Here is a 19,900-nt window from a genome sequence, read left to right as displayed (position 1 = left end):
ATGTCAAATTGCACAAAAAAAATTTAGACAGTCCAAGCTGCAGCCCGCAGCTTGATGACGATGTTGACCAGGTCCACTACGTAGTTGGCGATTGGCTACACCTTTCTCAACCATCACAGTACCATGGGCATTACCTTAAGCCTGATTTATACTTCTGCGTCAAGTGACCGGCGTAGGCAACGCGCGCAGCTGTGCATTTATACTTCTGCGCGCTGTCTCTTTTGGTCTGCATTAACACTTCCGAAACGCTAGTTGGCAGTGAGGTGTAAATGTTCCTCTGTGTCGAGTTTCTTCGCTTCTGTTTTGCGTTTCCTGAACACTTCCTGGTTGTACAAGTGACTCAAACTCGCTCATTTTGAGGCAGGAACCGGCGGACGTGCAACCACTTTAACTATGAGGTAAACACAAAACAAAACTTTCCATTCGGAGCTCCTTCACGGGACTCCACACTTGTAAACAATCGCTCGCGCCATTCGCGCTGCTCTCGGTCCCGCCCAGACTCATCAGCGCTACCAAGCCGACCAATCACAGAGCTTGCGCTACGCGTCGTTGCGACGTGTAGTTACAATTTTTGAGAGGTGCACGTCAGCCACGCCGACGGCCACGGCGAAGGGCTATGCGTCAGCGCCGTAGCATACGCCGGCGTTTGACGCAGAAGTATAAATCAGCCTTTAGTGAGCGGTACAAGGTTCACTACGTAGTTGACGATAGCCTCGCCTCCCCCCAACCTCAATCAAACCATCACAGTAGCATATGCGTTACCTTGGTGGGCGGTACAAGGTCCACTACGTAGTTGACGATCGCCTACACCTCCCACTACCCTAAACCCAACCATCACAGTAGCTTGAGCGCTACCTTAGTGGGCGGTACAAAGTCCACTACGTAGTTGATGATAGCCTACGCCTCCCGCTACCCTTAACATGGGCGCTAACTTAGTGGGTGGTACAAGGTCCACTATGTAGTTGACGATCGCCTACACCTCCCCTACCCTAAACCCAACCATCACAGAAGCATGAGCGCTACCTTAGTGGGCGCGGTACAAAGTCCACTACGAAGTTGACGAAAGCCTACACCTCCCCCTACCTTAAAGCCCATGCTACTGTGACGATTGGGGTTACCTTAGTGGTTGGTACAAGGTCCACTATGCAGTTGACGATCGCCTTTGTCATCAAGCTGCAGGCAGCAGTGAGGACATCTTGAAAAAAATCTGCAAAACTGGAGGCCACGAAAGGTGAACGTGTTATAGCAAGGGACCACTGTATACCAACAACAGTCAAATGAAGGTTTGTGTATCACATTACATTGATATTTTGGCCATTGTGTATAACATTTCATACACTGTAAAAAAATTAAGTTTGTGTTGTCCCAAACCAAAGATTTGTGTTTTCTTTAATCGATTAAGTTGAGTAGATTGAACATAAAACTATTAAGTTCTCCTAAAAAATGAAGAATTGCACTGTTTCCAACTCATTTTAAATAAGTAGATTGAACAAGCAGCAGAATGTATTTTGTGCATGTTCACACTTTAAAGCAAAAAAAGTGCTTTGTTTTTCATTTAAAAGGCTTAAGAAATGAAAGCAAACGGTGAACCCTCACCTTGTACTCCATGGTGTGATTCAGTAAGACGGGACTCAAATTCCACAGCTTCTGAACACAGTCCTGAGAGCCAATCAGTGCCTGCGCATCCCAGTTGCTCATGGTGATGCAGGTTATGGCTGCACCGTGGTGATCCAGCTCTGCTGCTGTGGCGCTTTTAAAGTCGTAGATCACCACTTCGCCGCCAAACGTCCCATACAGCAGCCTGCAGTCGGACAACAAAGCCATGGCGGAGATTGAGGAATGTAACAGGTCAAGCGAGTACCTTTCAAATGGTCCATCGACGCAAGGGAAGCTGTCCCTCGCTGTAATCTCAAACAGACAGACGGCATCCTCATATGCGACGGCCATTTTGTCCTCTCGTGGGCTGATGGCCATGCTGCGTACCATTGGTAGGCTTTCCGGAGGCGGTAGGCACAAGGTTTCTGGGATAAAGTCAAGCGGGTAAATAAAGATGGTTCCAGTGTGCAGACCGCAGAAGAGGAGTCGTTTCTGCTGGGCTAATTCCATACAGCACACCTCTGAGGAAACGTCCATGCTGTCTAACTGCAGACCTGGAAGACACGTGGACAATTTAGGCAAGAGGACTTCATAATTTAGACATTTTGCATATGAATCAGGGTTCCCACTCTAAAAAGCTGAATTTCCATTACCTATTATGAACGAAATACAAGCCATTGTTGTGTTTTGCACAATATTTAAATAGATTTAGAGTGACGAAGCGGACAGGTAAGAAGGTCACGTGACATACATTTCGCAACACATAGGACTACTCTGCTGTCTAGTTCACTAGGTTAGGGCAAGTGGTGCTCGCTGCAGAGCCATTTGAGGAGAGCTGAGCTCCAGCGAGGGGGAGCTTAAGCTTGAGCTCCACCTTTTTTGCACTTCTTCTACGAGTGATGTCACTGGGGGTAGGGTTAGGGGTGGGGTTGGTGTACGCATTAAAACAGCTTACAGGAAGAGGAGCGACAGCTCATGCTCCCCCTCGCTGGAGCTCAGCTCTCCTCAAATGGCTCTGCAGCGAGCACCCTCTCGGTTAGGGGCGAGCGCCACTCCTTGTACTTTTTGGATAGATAGAGTAGATAGTTAGGACTCGGAAGATCTTTGTGTGTTAATTATACTGTTTTTCACATAGTTAGTTAGCTAGATGCTTCTGGGAAGTTAGATTTAGTTTTGGTTTTGTTCTTCACATTTCGTTAGCGCCGCCTGCGTCCCTTCTGCCAGCTCTCTTGTTTTTCCCGTCTTTATTTGTTTCAGTGTTGTACATATTGTAAATAGTATATTTTTGCCTTACTTACTTTTTCTTTATTTTTGATTAATTCGTTGTTGTTGTTCACTTTGGGATTGTAAATAAAAGCACACATGTTTTGGCATTACTTTGGTTGTCTTTCCACTCATTCACTCTTTATATAAATATATTTTAATTAAATAAATGTCAAACCCCACAACCCTAGACTAACATCAGGGGTTTGTAACAGTATCATTTCACAGGACTTCAATAGCGACTATGAAAACAGTCATTCATTTTCCTTCGGATTAGTTTACACAGTGGATGCCCTTTCAGCTACAACCCATGACTGGGAAACATTCATTCACACACATACACTATGACCAATTTAGTTTATTCAATTCACCTATGGCGTATGTCTTTAGACTGTGGGGGAAACCGGAGCACTCGGAGACCAGCAAACAATTTTGTGTTTAATAGACGTCTAATAGACATCTAAACGTAGACAGCTTTGCTAAAACAAGTCTAAACCTGTCTGTAAACTAGTCGTCAAATAAACAGATAAGACAGACTTTATGTGTAGTCTTTCAGATGACTAGTCTAGCTTTGGCCAATTCTTAGACGTCTATTAGATTTTCAATGCCAGCCCAAATTTAGCTTTGATTAAGCCAAGATGTTTAGACCATACCTGTCAACCCTCCCATTTTTCCCGTGATTCTCCGGTATTTTACAGTTCTTTCCTGATATCATTCTGTAAAATGTGATTAGTTGACTTAACTTAGAAAAGAGAGTAAACTTGTTGCCTTATAATTATAAAGTATAAAAACTACACTGTAAAAATGTTGGGTTCCACACAAATCAATTAAGTTAACTTAATAGTTTGTATATTGTGTCCAAGCAGCTTAACAGAAGTTCTAGTAAATTGAAACTGTGTCAGTCCAGTTTTCATAGTTCAGTTCAGTGTGGTTTAATTTTCCCTGCTGAAAGTCCAAACACTGAACGACCATTTCTCTTTTGGCCAAACTTCTTATGCAAAGTTGAAGTCTAGGTGCCGCAGGCTGGAGAAGACTGGACGTCCATCGTGGAGAAGCGCAGATGTGAGTAGGTCACCGGTTGGTGATCAGGCTGGCTCACTGGATCAATGGGAAGACTTTTATAAACTTTAAAGTTTTAAAAAACTTTACATTTAGTTTTTCTGTTGTCTGCTTTTTAAACACCATTTGAAGCAAGGGTGTAAGTTTGCTCTTAACATTGGCCAATTTATTTTATTCACCCGTCCCCACCAAAGTGTATGGGTGTTTCAGATTGTTGGGTTTCGGATTGTTGATGGGCATCCACTGCAAAAAAACATGCTGGATAAGTTGGCGGTTCATTCCACTGAGGCGACCCTTGATTAATAAATGGACTAAGCCGAAATGAATGAATGACTACCAGTTGATAGACATCAAATGAAGCTAATAATAGTCTAACCATAAGAACAGCGATACAAAATATTTGATAAATGCAAACTAAAATTGAAAACAACAAACAAAAGCTCCATGAATTGGACAAACAAATATAAAATTCCCCTACTTTCAATGTCTGGAATAGAACTTTTAAAATATCATGTCATTCCATAACCTGTGGGAACCCTGATGAATACTAAAAAGGAAAATAATATCCTTTTATTACATGTTTCACCTTCCGAACAGCTCCAGGTGAAAACCTCGGTTTTATTTCCCTCCTTGACATAGAATACAGTATCACCATCTTTCGACAGGACTGCCAAGGGGCAGTATGCGGGGATGAAACTCTTGTTCCTGTGCGTGGTGTTGTGGTCAAGCTGCCATACTTTAAGCTGGTTGACAATAACAGAGGCGGAAATAATAAAGCGCTGATGTACAGCCAATGAGGACACAGAGGAATCCATCACACCGATCCAGTCCAGCAGGGCTCCTGTGGTTACGCTCCATACCTTCAACAGTACAACAAGGTCAAGTTCCATTCCATAAAATGAGAGGACACTGTACCTTTCTGGGAAGAAGGGGATTAAACTGACCCGTATTATACGATCCTGGGCACTCGTGATGATTTCGCTACCTTCGCTGTTTGACACGGCGCACAGGATAGATGCATCATGTTGAAGATCCAGAACCTTGTGCATTGAAGTCAATGTCACGAGGAACACGCACAATGTTCTGTCACATCCTTCAATGTAAAAAAAATACAGGTACATCAGTGAAGTGTACAAATTAAAAGGCAATGTTTTATTTAAAGGGTTAGTTCACTCAAGATGAAAAAATTCTGCGACATTGTTCGAATCCCCTAAAACCTTATCTAAACCTTACCGGTCATCTTCAGAACACAAATAGGGATATTTTAGATGATATCTGAGAGCTCTCTTATCATACCATAGACAGTAAGGGTGTCACAATTTCGATTTAAAATCGAAATCGATCAAAGTTCATGCTCAATTTCGATTATCGAATCAAAAAAATGGAATCGTCGATGCTGTCACGCTCCCATGTCATGTCAGCTTAACTTGCCAAGCAGAAAAAACCACGCTTGTTAAAGTGCTTGTTGAACTGCAGATGCAGAAGACCCGTCGACAGAACTTAAACCCTCTCCTCTTTCAATGAAGTCGCCGGTGTGGAAGTATTTTGGATTTCCAATGAGTTATGTTGATAACGTTCGTGTTGTCGACAAAACCCCCCCCCAAAAAACACAGTTTGCAAGCTCTGCTATGTACGTATTAGAGTTGGGCCGATAGACGAATGCAGGCATCGCGATCCTTCGCCCCACCCCCGTTGCAAATCCGCTCGCAAAAATTACACACTCAGGCCCTGTTTACAACAATAGGTCGTAGTTTTTAAATGTCATTTTATAACGACTAAGATCCACTGAGCACTGAGCATTACTGAGCAGCCCTCCTTCCTTACTACCGCTGAAGACGCACACACACTGTCATGCGCTCGAGACACAACCTTGTCTGTTTAATAATATATTAATATATATATATATAATTACAGTAAAATATATACAGTTTCAGAGTCGCCTATATTGGGCTAAATAATTTTCTGTTAATGAAAATCCTCATGCGCCCGTCAGTTTCACTTTCATTAATTTAATCCGGTGTGTGAATGAAGCTCTTGATGCATCATTAAGACACAGCACGCAGCCCTCCGGTATCTGCGGACTATTGCAAAACTTACCAGCACAAAGAGAAGAAATCTGCGCGTTGAGGATCTGTCCAATGTATTATTGAGCCTTTTCTAATTTATAATTTCAGGTAGGCCTACTTTGTGTGTGAAGAGCAATATCCCTCTCTACTTCAGAGTTGCGAATTCATTATATTATAATTAATTATATTATAATTAATATAATTGCAGAATTGTAATTAATTATTCAAATATATGCTAATCCAAAATAAAACAGCGAATACACACTGCAAAAAATGGTTTTCTTACTTCTTTTTTTTTCAAGTCCAAACAACAAAGCTGGAAACTTCAGCCTCCATCTTGCCCAGTTTTCATGATCAGCCTTTATATCAAATCCTACCATCTAATCATTTTCTTGTTGGCTTAGTCCCTTTATTAATCCGGGGTCGCCACAGCGGAATGAACCGCCAACTTATCCAGCAAGTTTTTACACAGTGGATGCCCTTCCAGCCGCAACCCATCTCTGGGAATCATCCACACACACACACAATTTACGGACAATTTAGCCAACCCAATTCACCTGTACCGCATGTCTTTGGACTGTGGGGGAAGCCGGAGCACCCGGAGGAAACCCACGCGAACGCAGGGCGAACATGCAAACTCCACACAGAAACGCCAACTGAGCACTACCTACTGCGCCACTGCCTCGCCTACCATCTAATCAATGCTGGCTCAACCAGTAACAAACAGTAATAGATAATTATTGTAAGAATGAGAGATCAAAATTGTGGTGTTATTAGAGCACGCATAAAGGATAATTAATAAATGAGAGAAAAGATCAATGAAATGAGAAAAACTATATCCAGACAATGAGATGAAAATGCACCTGCAAGCAGCAGTTTTTCATCCTCAGATGTTCTGAGAAAGAGAGCTGGAGATGGAAGATCAATCACAGACTCCATTTCATGGCTCCACACCTGCACACACACAAACACAAATCCTTTGAATAACACTGAAATAATACATTTTGCCTGGACTTTTCTGAAAAAAGGTAGCGTACAAACCGAATGTAGACGGCTTTCGCCAAAAGCAATGAGTATTTTGGAGTGTTTGGTGAGTGTGAGACAGCAGGTGATGTTATGGTGTCCGGCAGAGTAGGGCAGGAGGGTCTGGGAAGTCTGAGTGCCGGTGGATATGTCATAAAAGCAGAGTATCGCCTCACTGCATATGCACGCTATTTCATCTTCCACAATGCCAAGAACAGAACCAATCACTGCGGTCAGCTCAAACAGAGGCTCTGCAGTGTCCAAATCCCAAGCTTTAACCTACACATGAAAGGATGGAGAAGGAAATCCCAACATATAAATTGACAACATTCGGGATGTTATCATAGTGAAAAGTCTGCCTGTATTTATTTGATCAAAAGTACTGTAAAACCTAGAATGTTGTGGGCTAGTATTAGTTTTATTTAGTTATTTTTGCTGTGCATGCTACCAAATCGATAACACTTTTCTTAAATAGGTGATATTAAACATTTATAATCGTGACTTGACATGTCATGAATGTGAATGAGATTTTCTGCATGTTTATACCAACTGTCATATTGGGCCCTATCATACACCCGGTGCAATAAGGCACAATTTATTGCTATTTTTAGACTAGTTCAACAGTAATGTTCATGTTTTGCACCACGTTGTTTAAATAGCAAATCCATTTGTGTCACTTTGGACTCGTGAGTGTTCTGGTCTAAAAAAGAGGTGAGTTAAGGTGCGTTGTTGGCATTTTGCTATTTTAAAAATATATTTAGTAATTTCAAAATATATTTCAAAAATGATTATTTTACCACTACCTCCATGCCTTCTCCTCCTCCCGAAATGAAATGATGTACGCATATCGCGGTCATTCTGATTTTACTAAACCTTTTGGTATTAGACATACAGAAAGCGACTCGCGTCTGTCTGCAGAAAAAAAAATGTATTATAAGCGTTCAGAACATCACGCGACGTCTGCAGAAGCTGTTTTTGGAGGAGACAAGCCGACATCATCACTGTGATTGCCCTGGCTCAGTCCCGCTTAACACCAAGGTACAGTACTTGACACACACACACACACAGGAATGAACATTATGTAAATGATAGTTTGTTGTACAGTGTATCTGTGAGCAAAACAAAGGAAAGGGAGGAGCAGCTCAACTAGTGTATTCAGCTTTGATCTCTAATGTGTTATGAATGGAATGTTTATGTTTTTACTGTAATAAGATTATTATAAAATGTTAAAAATGATACTGTGTTAGATGATATAATTTAAACTTTTTCTTGTTTTTTTTTTTTAATGTTACCAAATAAATTGAGAAATTCCCCTAGGCAAATGTATTGTAAAACGTTTGGTATGTATTCGGCCCGCAGCCCTCAATCAAGTTTGGTTTTTGGCCCTTTATAGAAAAATAGTTAGGCCACCCCTGCTTTAAGGAGGAAAAAGTATTGACTTTATTTGTCTCACTTGGCTGCTTGGGTTGGTTATGATGATCTTCCTTTCTTCATTCATATGGATGTGTGTAGGGCTGTGTGTTTGGACAGAAACGGCATCAGTGATGCAGAAAAGCTGCAGTCCACTTATCAGACACCATTTTCTCAGAGTCCCATCGAGCCCAGTAGACAAACAGTTATTGGTTTTGTCCGTCAGCTTCAGGGACAGCACCCCGGCTACAAACAGAACAAGTAATTACAGATCAAGCAAAAAGATAGATGTTCACATACTTGAATAGTGAGCATCCTAGAGCATTTTAGAGAAGTGAAAAGTCCCAATATTGTGACATGCGTTAATGGTGACTGGAATCAACTGCTTTGCATTGTATATAGAATACTTAATTTAATCGATAATTGAATTTAAAATATTGGTTTATTTGAAAAAAAAAAGTTTCCCATAGATTTTGTTTAGAATTTAGATTCAAAAAAGGGCTGTGTCACCCTTAGTTTCTACAGTACCTTTATGTCCAGAAAGAGTGTGAAGAGGCTGCAGATTGTTTAGACTCCAGACTATGATCAGTCCATCCTCTGAACCTGCTAACAGCAGCTTCCTCTTTGAGCACAGAACAACAGCCTTCACCCCTACAAACAGCAAGAAAAAATACATATTGCTATGAAATGACACTAGGCAGATTAGCAAAAGCATGTTTGAAGAGCTTTTTTTTAAAGTAATAACAATAAAATAATTAATACATACAGCTGAAGCCAGAATTATTAGCCCCCCTGAATTATTGGAATTATTATTTTTTTCTGGAGAGATTTTTTTCAACACATTTCTGAACATAATAGTTTTAATAACTCATTTCTAATAACTGAATTATTTTGTCTATGCCATGATGACAGTAAATAATATTTGACTCGATATTTTTCAAGACACTTCTATACAGCTTAAAGTGACATTTAAAGGCTTAACTAGGTTAACTAGGCAGGTTAGGGTAATTAGGCAAGTTATTGTATAATGATGGTTTGTTCTGTAGACTATCGAAAAAAATATAGCTTAAAGGGGCTAATAATTTTGTCTTTAAAATGGTGTTTAAAAAATTATAAACTGCTTTAATTCTAGCCGAAATAAAACAAATGAAACTTTCTCCAGAGGAAAAAATATTATCAGATATACTGTGAAAATTTCCTTGCTTTGTTAAACATTACTTAGGGAATATATAATCTACATACATCATTTGGGAAATATATTTTAAAAAATCCAAAGGGGGCTAATAATTCTGACTTTAGCTGTATATAATGTTATTAATTATTATAATATTATTTTTTATTATAATTACACAAAACAACAGTCCTCACCCCTACAAACAGCAAAAAAAAAAAAAAAACGTATTGCTATGAAATTTCTTTTCACAAATTACCTTAAGATGGTGTTTAAAAAACTAAAAAACTGCTTTTAATCTAACCGAAATAAAACAAACAACACTTTTTCCAGAAGAAAATATATTGTGAAAATTTCCTTGCTCTGTTAAACATTACTTAGGGAATATATAATCTACATACATCATTTGGGAAAGGGGGCTAATAATTCTGACTTTAACTGTATATAATGTTATTAATTATTAAAATATTATTATTTTATTATAATTACACAAAACAACAGTCCTCACCCCAACAAATAGCAATATATATATATATATATATATATATATATATATATATATATATATATATATATATATATATATATATATATATATATATATATATATATATATATATATATATATATATATATATATATATATAATATTCAATGATGATAATAATAATTATATATTATTATTATTATATTATTATTTCATGACACTGAGCTAATTTACAAAAACATGTTTAAACAGTTTCTTTTAACAAAATCAAAATAATATCAATAATAATGAATATATTATAAATAAACACAAATATAAAATGTTCAAAACCAAGATTGAACTCTTTTTAGGGGGTCACCTTTAGTGAATCCTCTGAGGGTGCTCTTTAGTGGGCCACCAGGGGCTTCAAAGAAGCTGCATTTGGGCACAAGTAATGGGTCAGAATAGGATTCAAACCAGTCCATACATTGAGAACACAGTTGACCAATCATGGAGGGGTAATGATCAGCAAGACCCTGTAGCCTGGCAAAGATCTCTGTCACTAACAGCGAGGGATCTATCAGAAAACAGAGGAAGAATTAGTCAAGGGGAAACAAACCTGTAACGTTGTGGCAGATTTGACATGTTTTTATGTTAAATGGCAATAATGTTTGAAGTGGAAGATTTGTTTTTCTGTCAAAAATAGAGAGAAAATATCTGTAAAAAGGTAATATGTAAATCCTTAAAGTATTTAGGAAGAATTTGAAAAGAGAAAGAAAAGGGAGAAATGTTTAAAAATACTATATAAATAACCTGACAAATAAATTGTTTATGATTTATATTTTTATATTTAACTAACAATAAAAAAGTATTTAAATTACAGTAATAATAGCATTTGAGTTGCAGCTGGAAGGGCATCCACTGCGTTAAAAACATATGCAGGATAAGTTGGTGGTTCATTCCGCTGTGGTGACCCCAGATTAATAAAGGGACTAAAGCCAAAAAGAAAATAAATGAATGAATGAATGAATGGATGAATAGCATTTGTTAAACTGGCTTTTTTTCTGAAATGCATTTCGCAGTAGATCACACAGAAACAACCAATCAACATCTGAAGACATTTTAAGATGAAGTGTGAAGTCAGTAAATTTACACACAAATTATGCAGCTAATAGTAGCCCCGGTGGTCAATGCTTACCCACGCGGCCGTCGCTAAAATCCAGCGAGGGTTTAAGAAGCAAAAACGTCTCCTTCAGCAACTGTATCTCAGGGCAGTCAGTGAGGTCAGTGCAAAGGGTCAGGTCCTGAATAACACAGCTCACGCCACACTGCAGAGTCTTACAGCACAACCAGTCCAGACTCCCTGTGAGAACACATGCACACGTTTGTTTCATATATTTCCTTGTAAACTCATTAAGCACTAAACAGAATACAGACAGTTGTCAGCGTGTTATTATAGTAAGTGGGGATGAGATTACCAAGGGTTGCCATATTGTTATGCGGGAGATACATACAGACATGGGTTGAATGTGTTCAACCCAGGCTCACTCTGAAAATGTAGCCTTATATACATTCCTGGAGAGCGCCAAATATATCCCAGGAGATACGTTTCTTTGCAGTTTAAGTTTTCGCGAGTCCACTAGAGGCCGCTGTATACGCTTTTTGAGATCTCAAATTTCTCTTGCGAGTCCCATTCGTGCCTGCTGTTCTCACTTAAATCTACCAGAGGCCACAGTTGACTGAATGACCAAACCCTCTACCCCTCACGTCCTCACCCTCGCCCTCATCCTCCTCGGATTTTAGTCGCACAGAGTGAGTCGGGCTTTAGACATTCATTACTTTAAAGGGTTTACTTTTGTTTATTTGCAAGAATACATTTAAAGGTGCAGTTTGTAAGATTGACAACCAGTGGTGGAACTAGGTATTGCAATCCAAAATCAAAACACTTTTTCACCCGGCCCCAGATTGACAACACCAACACGAGCGAGCATGCCTGACTATTGAACCTACACCATGTCCCAACTACACACGACAAAAGGAATATTTTCCATGTTAAGAGGAGTTTTTGTAAGACCCATCACCAGAAATTGCTATTTTAGGGTGCTTTCACACCTGTGAATCGATTCAGTTGTTCCGAAACAGAGATTACAAATGTTACATTGTTGCTCTTTGCTCTTGGAGCGGTTCACTTTCACATTGCAAAGTTTCTAATCGGACCAAAAGAGCTAAAACAAGTCACGTGCGAGTAAACTGTCCTCACATTGGTCAGAGTGTCAGGGTTTATTTTGCAGCGTCCCGCTCAGCTGTCAGGAGAGGTGGGGGTTTGATGGTGATTGACAAGGTGCGCGCGCGCGATGTGTCTAACGCCTGTTTCACACCGCAAGCGTCAGCGGCGCGTGAGCAGAGCGTGAGCAGCGCGTGTGTTTTCGGCGTCCATGTTAACAGATTAGAGCTTTCATACCGCACGCAGCAGCAGCGCGTCAGAGCGAGGCGTGAGCGTCGCCGAAGCAGCAGTGCAGCGATAGTTTCGGCGCTGGGTCTATTTTTGACGCGCTGCTCACGCTCAATTAAAGTGACAGTGCATTGAGAATGACCAAAACACATTGAATGACAGTAAAAACTAACAATTTTACCCAATAAATAAAATGTCAAATGGTTTATATATAGTCATTCAAATGAACTTACAACGGTTAAAAACGGCAACAAACATTTATTTAGGCCCGAACTACAAAACCAAATGTAAAACTATTTTACTATCAGTTTTGCTTAAGTTGCACACTAGTGTTGTAGGAGAGGGGAAATGGAATATTTACGGGATTTGTAGTCCATAGCGAAGTGTATTGTGGGTAGTGTAGTTCGACACGCATGCTGGATTATGTGAGCTCGCTGTGTTCTGTGCAGCTAGCAGAGCAAGAAAGTTTTAATCGGCTTTGTTTTATATTCACTCGAATTATTCCTACCGGGAGCTGTTTGCACTGTGAATCTGACAACACGAAAATAAGGAAAAGAATGGCATGCATTAATTACTTTTGTCCGTCTCATCATCTGCACGAGCATGAATTAACGAGCTGTTATTCTGCCGCTGGACATCACTGAAGCGGAGAAATTAACACTAGTTTGATCATGTATAAACATCATTATAACTATATTGTATAAATATGATTATAACTAGGTCTACAGCAACCTGATAATCAAAAAACAAATGACATGATATCACAGGCGATTGTCTTCTGACTGTAGACACTTCTCATATAAGTTAGCTTTAGAAGCATACAGTACTATTTGATCTATAAAATTTGTAAAATAAACATTTGCAGGTTAATGAAACAGCATAGGAGGGGCCTTGGTACAGATGAAAAGTTTAAAAAGTGTATTTGTATATAGAGGGGTAACTAGATAGAATAGACAGAGATAGGATGATCTCAGCAGCAGCTGCCGAAGCGCTGTGCGCTGCAAACGCAGCTGGTGTGAAAGGCAAACGCCTGCGTGCTGCTACTGCTCGACATACGCGCTGCTCACGCTCTGCTCACGCGCCGCTGACGCTTGCGGTGTGAAACAGGCGTAAGGAGAGATGCGGTGGGGAGGGGTGAGAAGGGTGCGCGACGTAGCCTATTTGATGACCGGGAGGGAGACGCGAGATTACCGGGAGATCATCACTCGTTTGCGGGCATCCGGAGACTCGCGAAACTTCCCGCCCTACTTATAATTCTCTCTTCATATAGCCGTAAGCCTATTACATATCCATAAAACACTGTGATATAACCGCGCTCAGATCGGATCGCTTTCTCACTGCAATCAAACCGCTCCAGGGTTCGTTTCAATCGAGCCGAGACCACCTCACTCAAGCGATCTCGGAGCGATTACTTTGGCGTGGAACAGAGCGCGATTGCCCTGTTCACATATGCCAATCGAACCGCGCTAACTGGGCAAACGAGATACGTTCCGAAACAAAAGTGTAGGTGTGAAAGCACCCTTAGAAACCAGGGCCCGGAGCCAGCATGAGATATGCTTGAAACAGTAGACAAGATTGTTACTGGCCCGATTGGGCCAGTGTTGCCTTGTCCCTAAAGTTAAATTTACCTACGACTGTTTATCAATTGCATGCAAATATTAAAATTATAAAAATAATAAATATATAAAATATATTAAAATAATGTCTTAAAATCAAGAAACCGTTTGTTTTTAAACCTTTATATGCTACCTTCTCTGTGATGTAACATGATGTAACACGATATTGCTTTTTTGGTTCCTCTTATCTAATTAGATGTTGTCGGCACATTGTTTTTTTTATATATATTATGAGTCTAAAAGAAAACATCTGTTTCTAACGTCTTGGAAGCAGACATTTATGTGGGTACAACATGACCAAAAAATGAAGTGATGTTTTGCACAGTCTACCACCTTTTCTTAAATAATTTAGAACTGCAATATAATATCTACACATTTTCATACTGCTCATTTTGTTTGCATGACACTTTGAATTTAGCTCAGCATACTTATTTCTTAACATTTTTTAAATATTTAAATTATAGATTTAGATTAGATTCAACTTTATTGTCATTACACATGTACAAGTACAATGCAACGAAATGCAGTTTAGGTCTAACCAGCAGTGCAATAGCAGCAAGTGCAGGATACAGGAATAAGTTATAAAGTGCAGTTATAGAAAACTATGGTGATATTTACAGATGGATGTATTATGAACATTATATACAGGTTGGATAAGCTATGAACAGATTTACAATATATGAATATATGTGCAGGTTGCTATTAATAAACAGTAGTGTGCAGATAGATAAACATGATAACAAGTGTATATGTTACAATATATGAATATATGTACAGGGATAGATGAACATGATTACAAGTGTATATGTTACAATATATGAATATATGTACAGGTTGCTATTAATAGTCAGTAGTATGCAGATTTATAAGCATGATTACAAGTGTATATGTATAGTGGGTGTGTACATAATTACAAATGCCCATATGCAGTGGGTACGTACAGTTCAATAAGTAAACAGTTCAATGTGGTGCAGTGAATGTGCAAATTTTAAATGTGCAAATGTTAAACAGTGCAGTTATTGCGAGGAGTTTAAGTTAGAGGAGAGTGGGGGGTGTATTGGGGGGGCAAAAGAGTCAATGTGGGGCAGAGTTCAGGAGGGAGACAGCTCTGGGGAAAAAGCTGTTCCTCAGTCTGCTGGTTTTTGTCCGGGGGAGCCTGAAGCGCCTGCCGGAGGGCAGGAGAGAAAACTGTCTGTGAGCAGGGTGAAAGGTGTCCTTTTACAGACATTATTTCTGACACAATTTAAAATATGAGGCTAAGAAATTTTTGAACAGGGTTTTATTTTTGGTGGGGCCAGTCAATTTTTTTTTTCAGGGAAAGTAAAAATCTGAACCAGTAGAAAAAAATCTGTTGAACTCTGGAAACTATCTACTATGACAATGATCACCTCAGGTACTGATTATGTGCTTTATTCAATGTTAATGCTACCAATGTAAGTTTGAATACCGTTTTAAGTGACACTTATTGCCATACTGAAAGCTGCAGCAGATAGTTTAACTCAGATCTTGAAAGTAAATTAAGCATATTCGAATTGTGACTAAGTCACAACAAATATGGTTTTCGGCCGTGTCACATACATTGATTTAGCATTCCTGACTGAAAAGAAATATGCTGTGTTTTCCACCAAGGCAGCTCGGGTGATGAAATACAACTGGGTAAACTGGCAGTGGGCAGATTATAGAGACCAAAAACAAAGACAGACATAACGACAGGGAATGCACATTTTCAAAAGAAAATATCTAACTTTAGCATTGTTTTTAAGATAAACATGTTCACTTAGCATTTTTCTTCAATTTCTACAAACATATTATGGTATTTCTATGATTTATAGGAGTCAACAACTCAAACAGTACCTACAAGATGTGCGTTCTGATGTCTCAGATTGAACTTCATTGAATTCAGTGCATTACAGAAATAAAAGCGTGCACTACTTCTTGACAGTTATTTGGTTTTGTTATTGTGTTTATTATTTACAGCAGTGGACCTACACTGTCCTCCTTATGACCATGGTGGGATTCGGAGGATTCTGATAAGGAAAACTGCTCACACGGCCGCCATTTTTAAAGCGAAGTCGAGGCTGCAGTGGGAAGAAACCCTGAAGTATCGTTGAGAGTTGCATCAGAACATTGTGTACTTGGCTGTATATCTTATCAGCCAAGATAAAGTGAAACATATGTATTATTCCACCACCTTCCGAGTGACCCAAAGGTCCGATCTGAATATTAGAGCTCAATTTCAGCTAATTTAAGGGAAATGGCACTAGTTAGCTAACGTTTTCTTTCCCAAACATACGTTTTAGATGCCATTTATCAAACTCGAGTTAATGAACTGATTCTTTCACTATATAAGACTTGTCACGATACTGAATTAAAAGAAAAACCATTGATGGCTTTCCTAAAACAGCGCTGATTTGCCATTGTGTTTACGTGCTCCATAGAAATGCTTGTGATTGGCCGAGAAGGTCATCAGTTCACCCACTGCTGTTTACTGAGCACAAACACAGACGAGGCGAGCGACCTGCTTGATGACCCGACATCTTCATACATGTGACTACTGGAACATGTTAATGCGTGCAGCTGTCAATCAATTCGGTGGGCGGGGGGATCACACTCCTACGTAAAGTTGCGGTCGGTCTGAAAACCGCTCTAATTGGTCCACTGTTTTTATGTTGTTAAATTGTAAAAAAAAAGAACTGGGTGTGTTTGTATCACCCCAGTATGATGGTCTATACACTATATATACACATATTTCTGTCCAAATGGCTTGAAAAGTTGATTTTTCAACATAGGCGCCCTTCAAAGCTTAGTACCGGGACAACACTATTACAGACAACACGAGGATGTGCTACAAAGGACTGCAGTGTTTTTTCACTCCCCGGGTTACACAGGCTGAAGCAGGAAAGCATCCCCACAGTGTTTAACTGGTGCCATGAACTGAAGCCTTGGAGTACACCTGAGCATATTACTACCCTGCTGAAAAATCCAGCTTAAACCAGCCTAGGCTGGTTGGCTGGTTTTAGCTGGTCAACCAGGCAGGTTTTAGATGGGTTTTGGCAACTTCCAGGCTGGTTTCCAGCCATTTCCAGCCTGGTCTTAGCTGGTTAGGCTGGGAGATGACCAGCTAAAACCAGCTTGACCAGCCTAGCCAGGCTGGGAGCCCAGTCAAAACCAGCTATGTCCAGCTTAAACCAGGCTGGTCAAGGTGGTTTTAGCTGGTCATTTTCCAGCCTGACCAGTTAAGACCACGCTGGAAATGGCTGGAAACCAGCCTGGAAATGGCCAAAACCCCTCTAAAACCAGCCTGGTCGACCAGCTAAAACCAGCCAAACAGCCTAGGCTGGTTTAAGCTGGATTTTTTAGCAGGGTACTACAGAGATTGTGATGTTGTTTGATGCCTAATTTGCTTTTAACTGTTTAAATTTAACTGAACTGATTGATATTAAAGTGATGGTTACACCATTTCTGCATTTTAAAATCTCTGCAACAGCTGGAGGTTTGTAGTCCACAGCATGTTGCTGCAATGTTTACAGTGTTGGTCCTACACTTCCGGGTTTCTTCCCACCGCAGCCTCGCTTTGGTTCTTTAAAATGGCGGCCGCGTAAAATAAGCGTACAGCTCTTCATTTACTTGAATGTGTGCTTGCATTGGCGGTGTGCAAATTAGCTGTAATCATGTGTGTAATGAAACTCCCGTTTTATGTAATCCTTCCCTCTAAAAATATCCCTTTTACTAGCCTTTTTCAAATCTGGGGTGTGAAAAAACACTGAAAACAGGGTTTATAACACTTTAGGTATGTTAAATGGGATTTGTTTTCCTCCACCACCCTGACAAATGTAACTGTTACTTTCCAAAACTCACCAAGCACTGATTGTCGTAGCTCGTCCCATTTTCCTGCGTGAGCAAGGTGATAAGGAAGTTCATGAATCTTACGCAAATTGGCAAGTTCTTCAGAAAACCACAAGGGCTGGGGTGATACCTTGATTTTATTCAAGAAAAAAGTAAACATGTAAGTTACTTTGCAAGTAAACATATTGGACATAATGCTAATTTAGTGACCGAGTAAACCTTTCTGTCAGCATTGAGAAATGCGCTCAGTGAGGGGAGAAGGATGGGTCTGAGCTGCCCCTTACTCCACTGTCCGGAGAAATACTCGGCGAGGATCGTGTGCATGTCAGCTTTCACATCACGTGACAAATATCTCCTCCTTACCAGTTCTGCAAACTGCCTAGGAGAAGTAAAGACGAGATAGGAACCATGATGAGATGGTGAAGTTGTCATTTCATTGTCATATCCAAGCTACAGACGGGTAGTTACAAATCGGCAGTAAAATGAATTAGCATGTTAGCATGTCTCTAACATAGCATGTTGTCAGTGTGATTCCAATATGATTTTAGCATGTTGTTAGCATGTTTGCAACATGAATTAGCATGATTCCAACATGAATTAGCACTTAGGACATGTATCTTTATTCAGTGCTATTTATTTTGTTTGCAAAATTATGAATATTACTTTTTTCTCCATGATTTGTCAAAACAACAAAACCTAACAATTTTTTAGCTGTACAAAAAGCTAAATATGTCAAAAATGTTAGCATTTAATGAAAAAAATGAGACTAAATGTAACAGGTGGGCTTCAGTCACATGATCTTAAATGAGGCCCTTCAACTGATAAAGGTTTTCTGTGGAATTGCAGATTTAAAGTGTCACTCCAGAGGACAAGGTTTTCAGTGATAAAATGTATCAAATTCCTCTGTTTTTGGAAATATATGTATGAAAATGGTTGCCATTTACTAAAATAGCCACTTGTAAAATTAGGCCTGAGGTATTTATTAATGATTTTATATATATTTTTTTTATTTATAGTTGTAATTTATTGAACCATGCTTGAGACAGTCACACCAAAAGACCAACCCAGGCTCATTCTGAAAACGTACCGCTATATACATTTCTGGAGAGAGCCAAATACGTCCCAGGACTGTTTTATTGCAGTTTTTGTTTTCGTGAATCCACCAAAGGCCGTTGTGTGCACTTTTTCAGATCTCATATTCCTCTGGCAAATGCCATTCGTGCCTGACGTTCTCGTGTAAATCCACCAGAGGCCGCTGTTGACTGACTGAATGGCTGACTGACTGACTGACAGATCAATTGACCCACCCTCCTCCTTCCCTTAACCCAACCAATAGTGTTTTCAAAAGCACCACTTGGCCCGCTCACCCACTTCCCTAAACCCAACCAAGTTTTCAAAAGCAATCCAGAAAAGAAAAGCCCTCGCCTGATTTTTACCACGTTTTCAGATTGTACCACATTCTCACCCTTTTATTTACTTGTTTATGTTTTTTTTACATTTTGTTTTTGTCTTACCCGTTTTCTTACCTGTACATGGCGAGCTAATGGACAAACTGGTAACAGCGGGGAAACCCATCCATATGGAGGCTTATTTTAAAAACGTAGCCTTATATACATTTCTGGAGATGGCGAATTATGTAGTCAGAAGTACGTTTGGCTGCATTTAATTGTTAAAGCAAACGCTACAGGGTGGTATGACGCTGCTCCTTTTCACACTTACCAGCTGACCACTTACCTCCGTATGGATGGCTTTCCCGCTGTTACCAGTTTGTCTAGTTAGCTTGCTATGTACGTCGGTGGACTTGAGGCACGGAGAGGAGTAGACCACGACAACAGGGTTCAAGTCTAGTGAAGAATGGTTCCAGAAAGCAGGTAAGACAAAAACAAAAGCCAAAAAATAAAATAATCAAGTAAATAAGAGGTTGAGAATGTG

General features: G+C 39.8%; 1 protein-coding gene across 5 annotated transcripts in view; it reads right to left on the bottom strand.

Annotated features, from left to right (window-relative positions):
• Positions 1-19,900, bottom strand: part of nwd1 (NACHT and WD repeat domain containing 1) — a 36,132-nt gene that overhangs the window by 5,515 nt on the left and 10,717 nt on the right. For 2 of the 5 annotated variants that reach the window (XM_073916294.1, XM_002663705.8), the window contains 11 exons: positions 18,188-18,347; positions 17,981-18,098; positions 11,253-11,417; positions 10,434-10,631; positions 8,946-9,068; positions 8,461-8,663; positions 7,026-7,286; positions 6,848-6,938; positions 4,863-5,011; positions 4,505-4,778; positions 1,597-2,150 (listed from right to left, as the gene is read on the bottom strand). In XM_073916294.1, the coding sequence (XP_073772395.1) occupies positions 1,597-2,150; positions 4,505-4,778; positions 4,863-5,011; positions 6,848-6,938; positions 7,026-7,286; positions 8,461-8,663; positions 8,946-9,068; positions 10,434-10,631; positions 11,253-11,417; positions 17,981-18,098; positions 18,188-18,347 (2,296 nt within the window). Of the gene's footprint in view, positions 1-1,596; positions 2,151-4,195; positions 4,779-4,862; positions 5,012-6,847; positions 6,939-7,025; positions 7,287-8,460; positions 8,664-8,945; positions 9,069-10,433; positions 10,632-11,252; positions 11,418-17,980; positions 18,099-18,187; positions 18,348-19,900 lie in introns of those variants that run through there. The other 3 variants (XM_073916296.1, XM_073916297.1, XM_073916295.1) reach the window with 3 other exon arrangements.

This window comes from Danio rerio, chromosome 11, assembly GCF_049306965.1.
Source record: "Danio rerio strain Tuebingen ecotype United States chromosome 11, GRCz12tu, whole genome shotgun sequence".
NCBI lineage: Eukaryota > Metazoa > Chordata > Actinopteri > Cypriniformes > Danionidae > Danio > Danio rerio.
The sequence above is the reverse complement of the archived record's forward strand: the minus strand, read 5'-3'. Positions and strand labels throughout refer to the sequence as shown.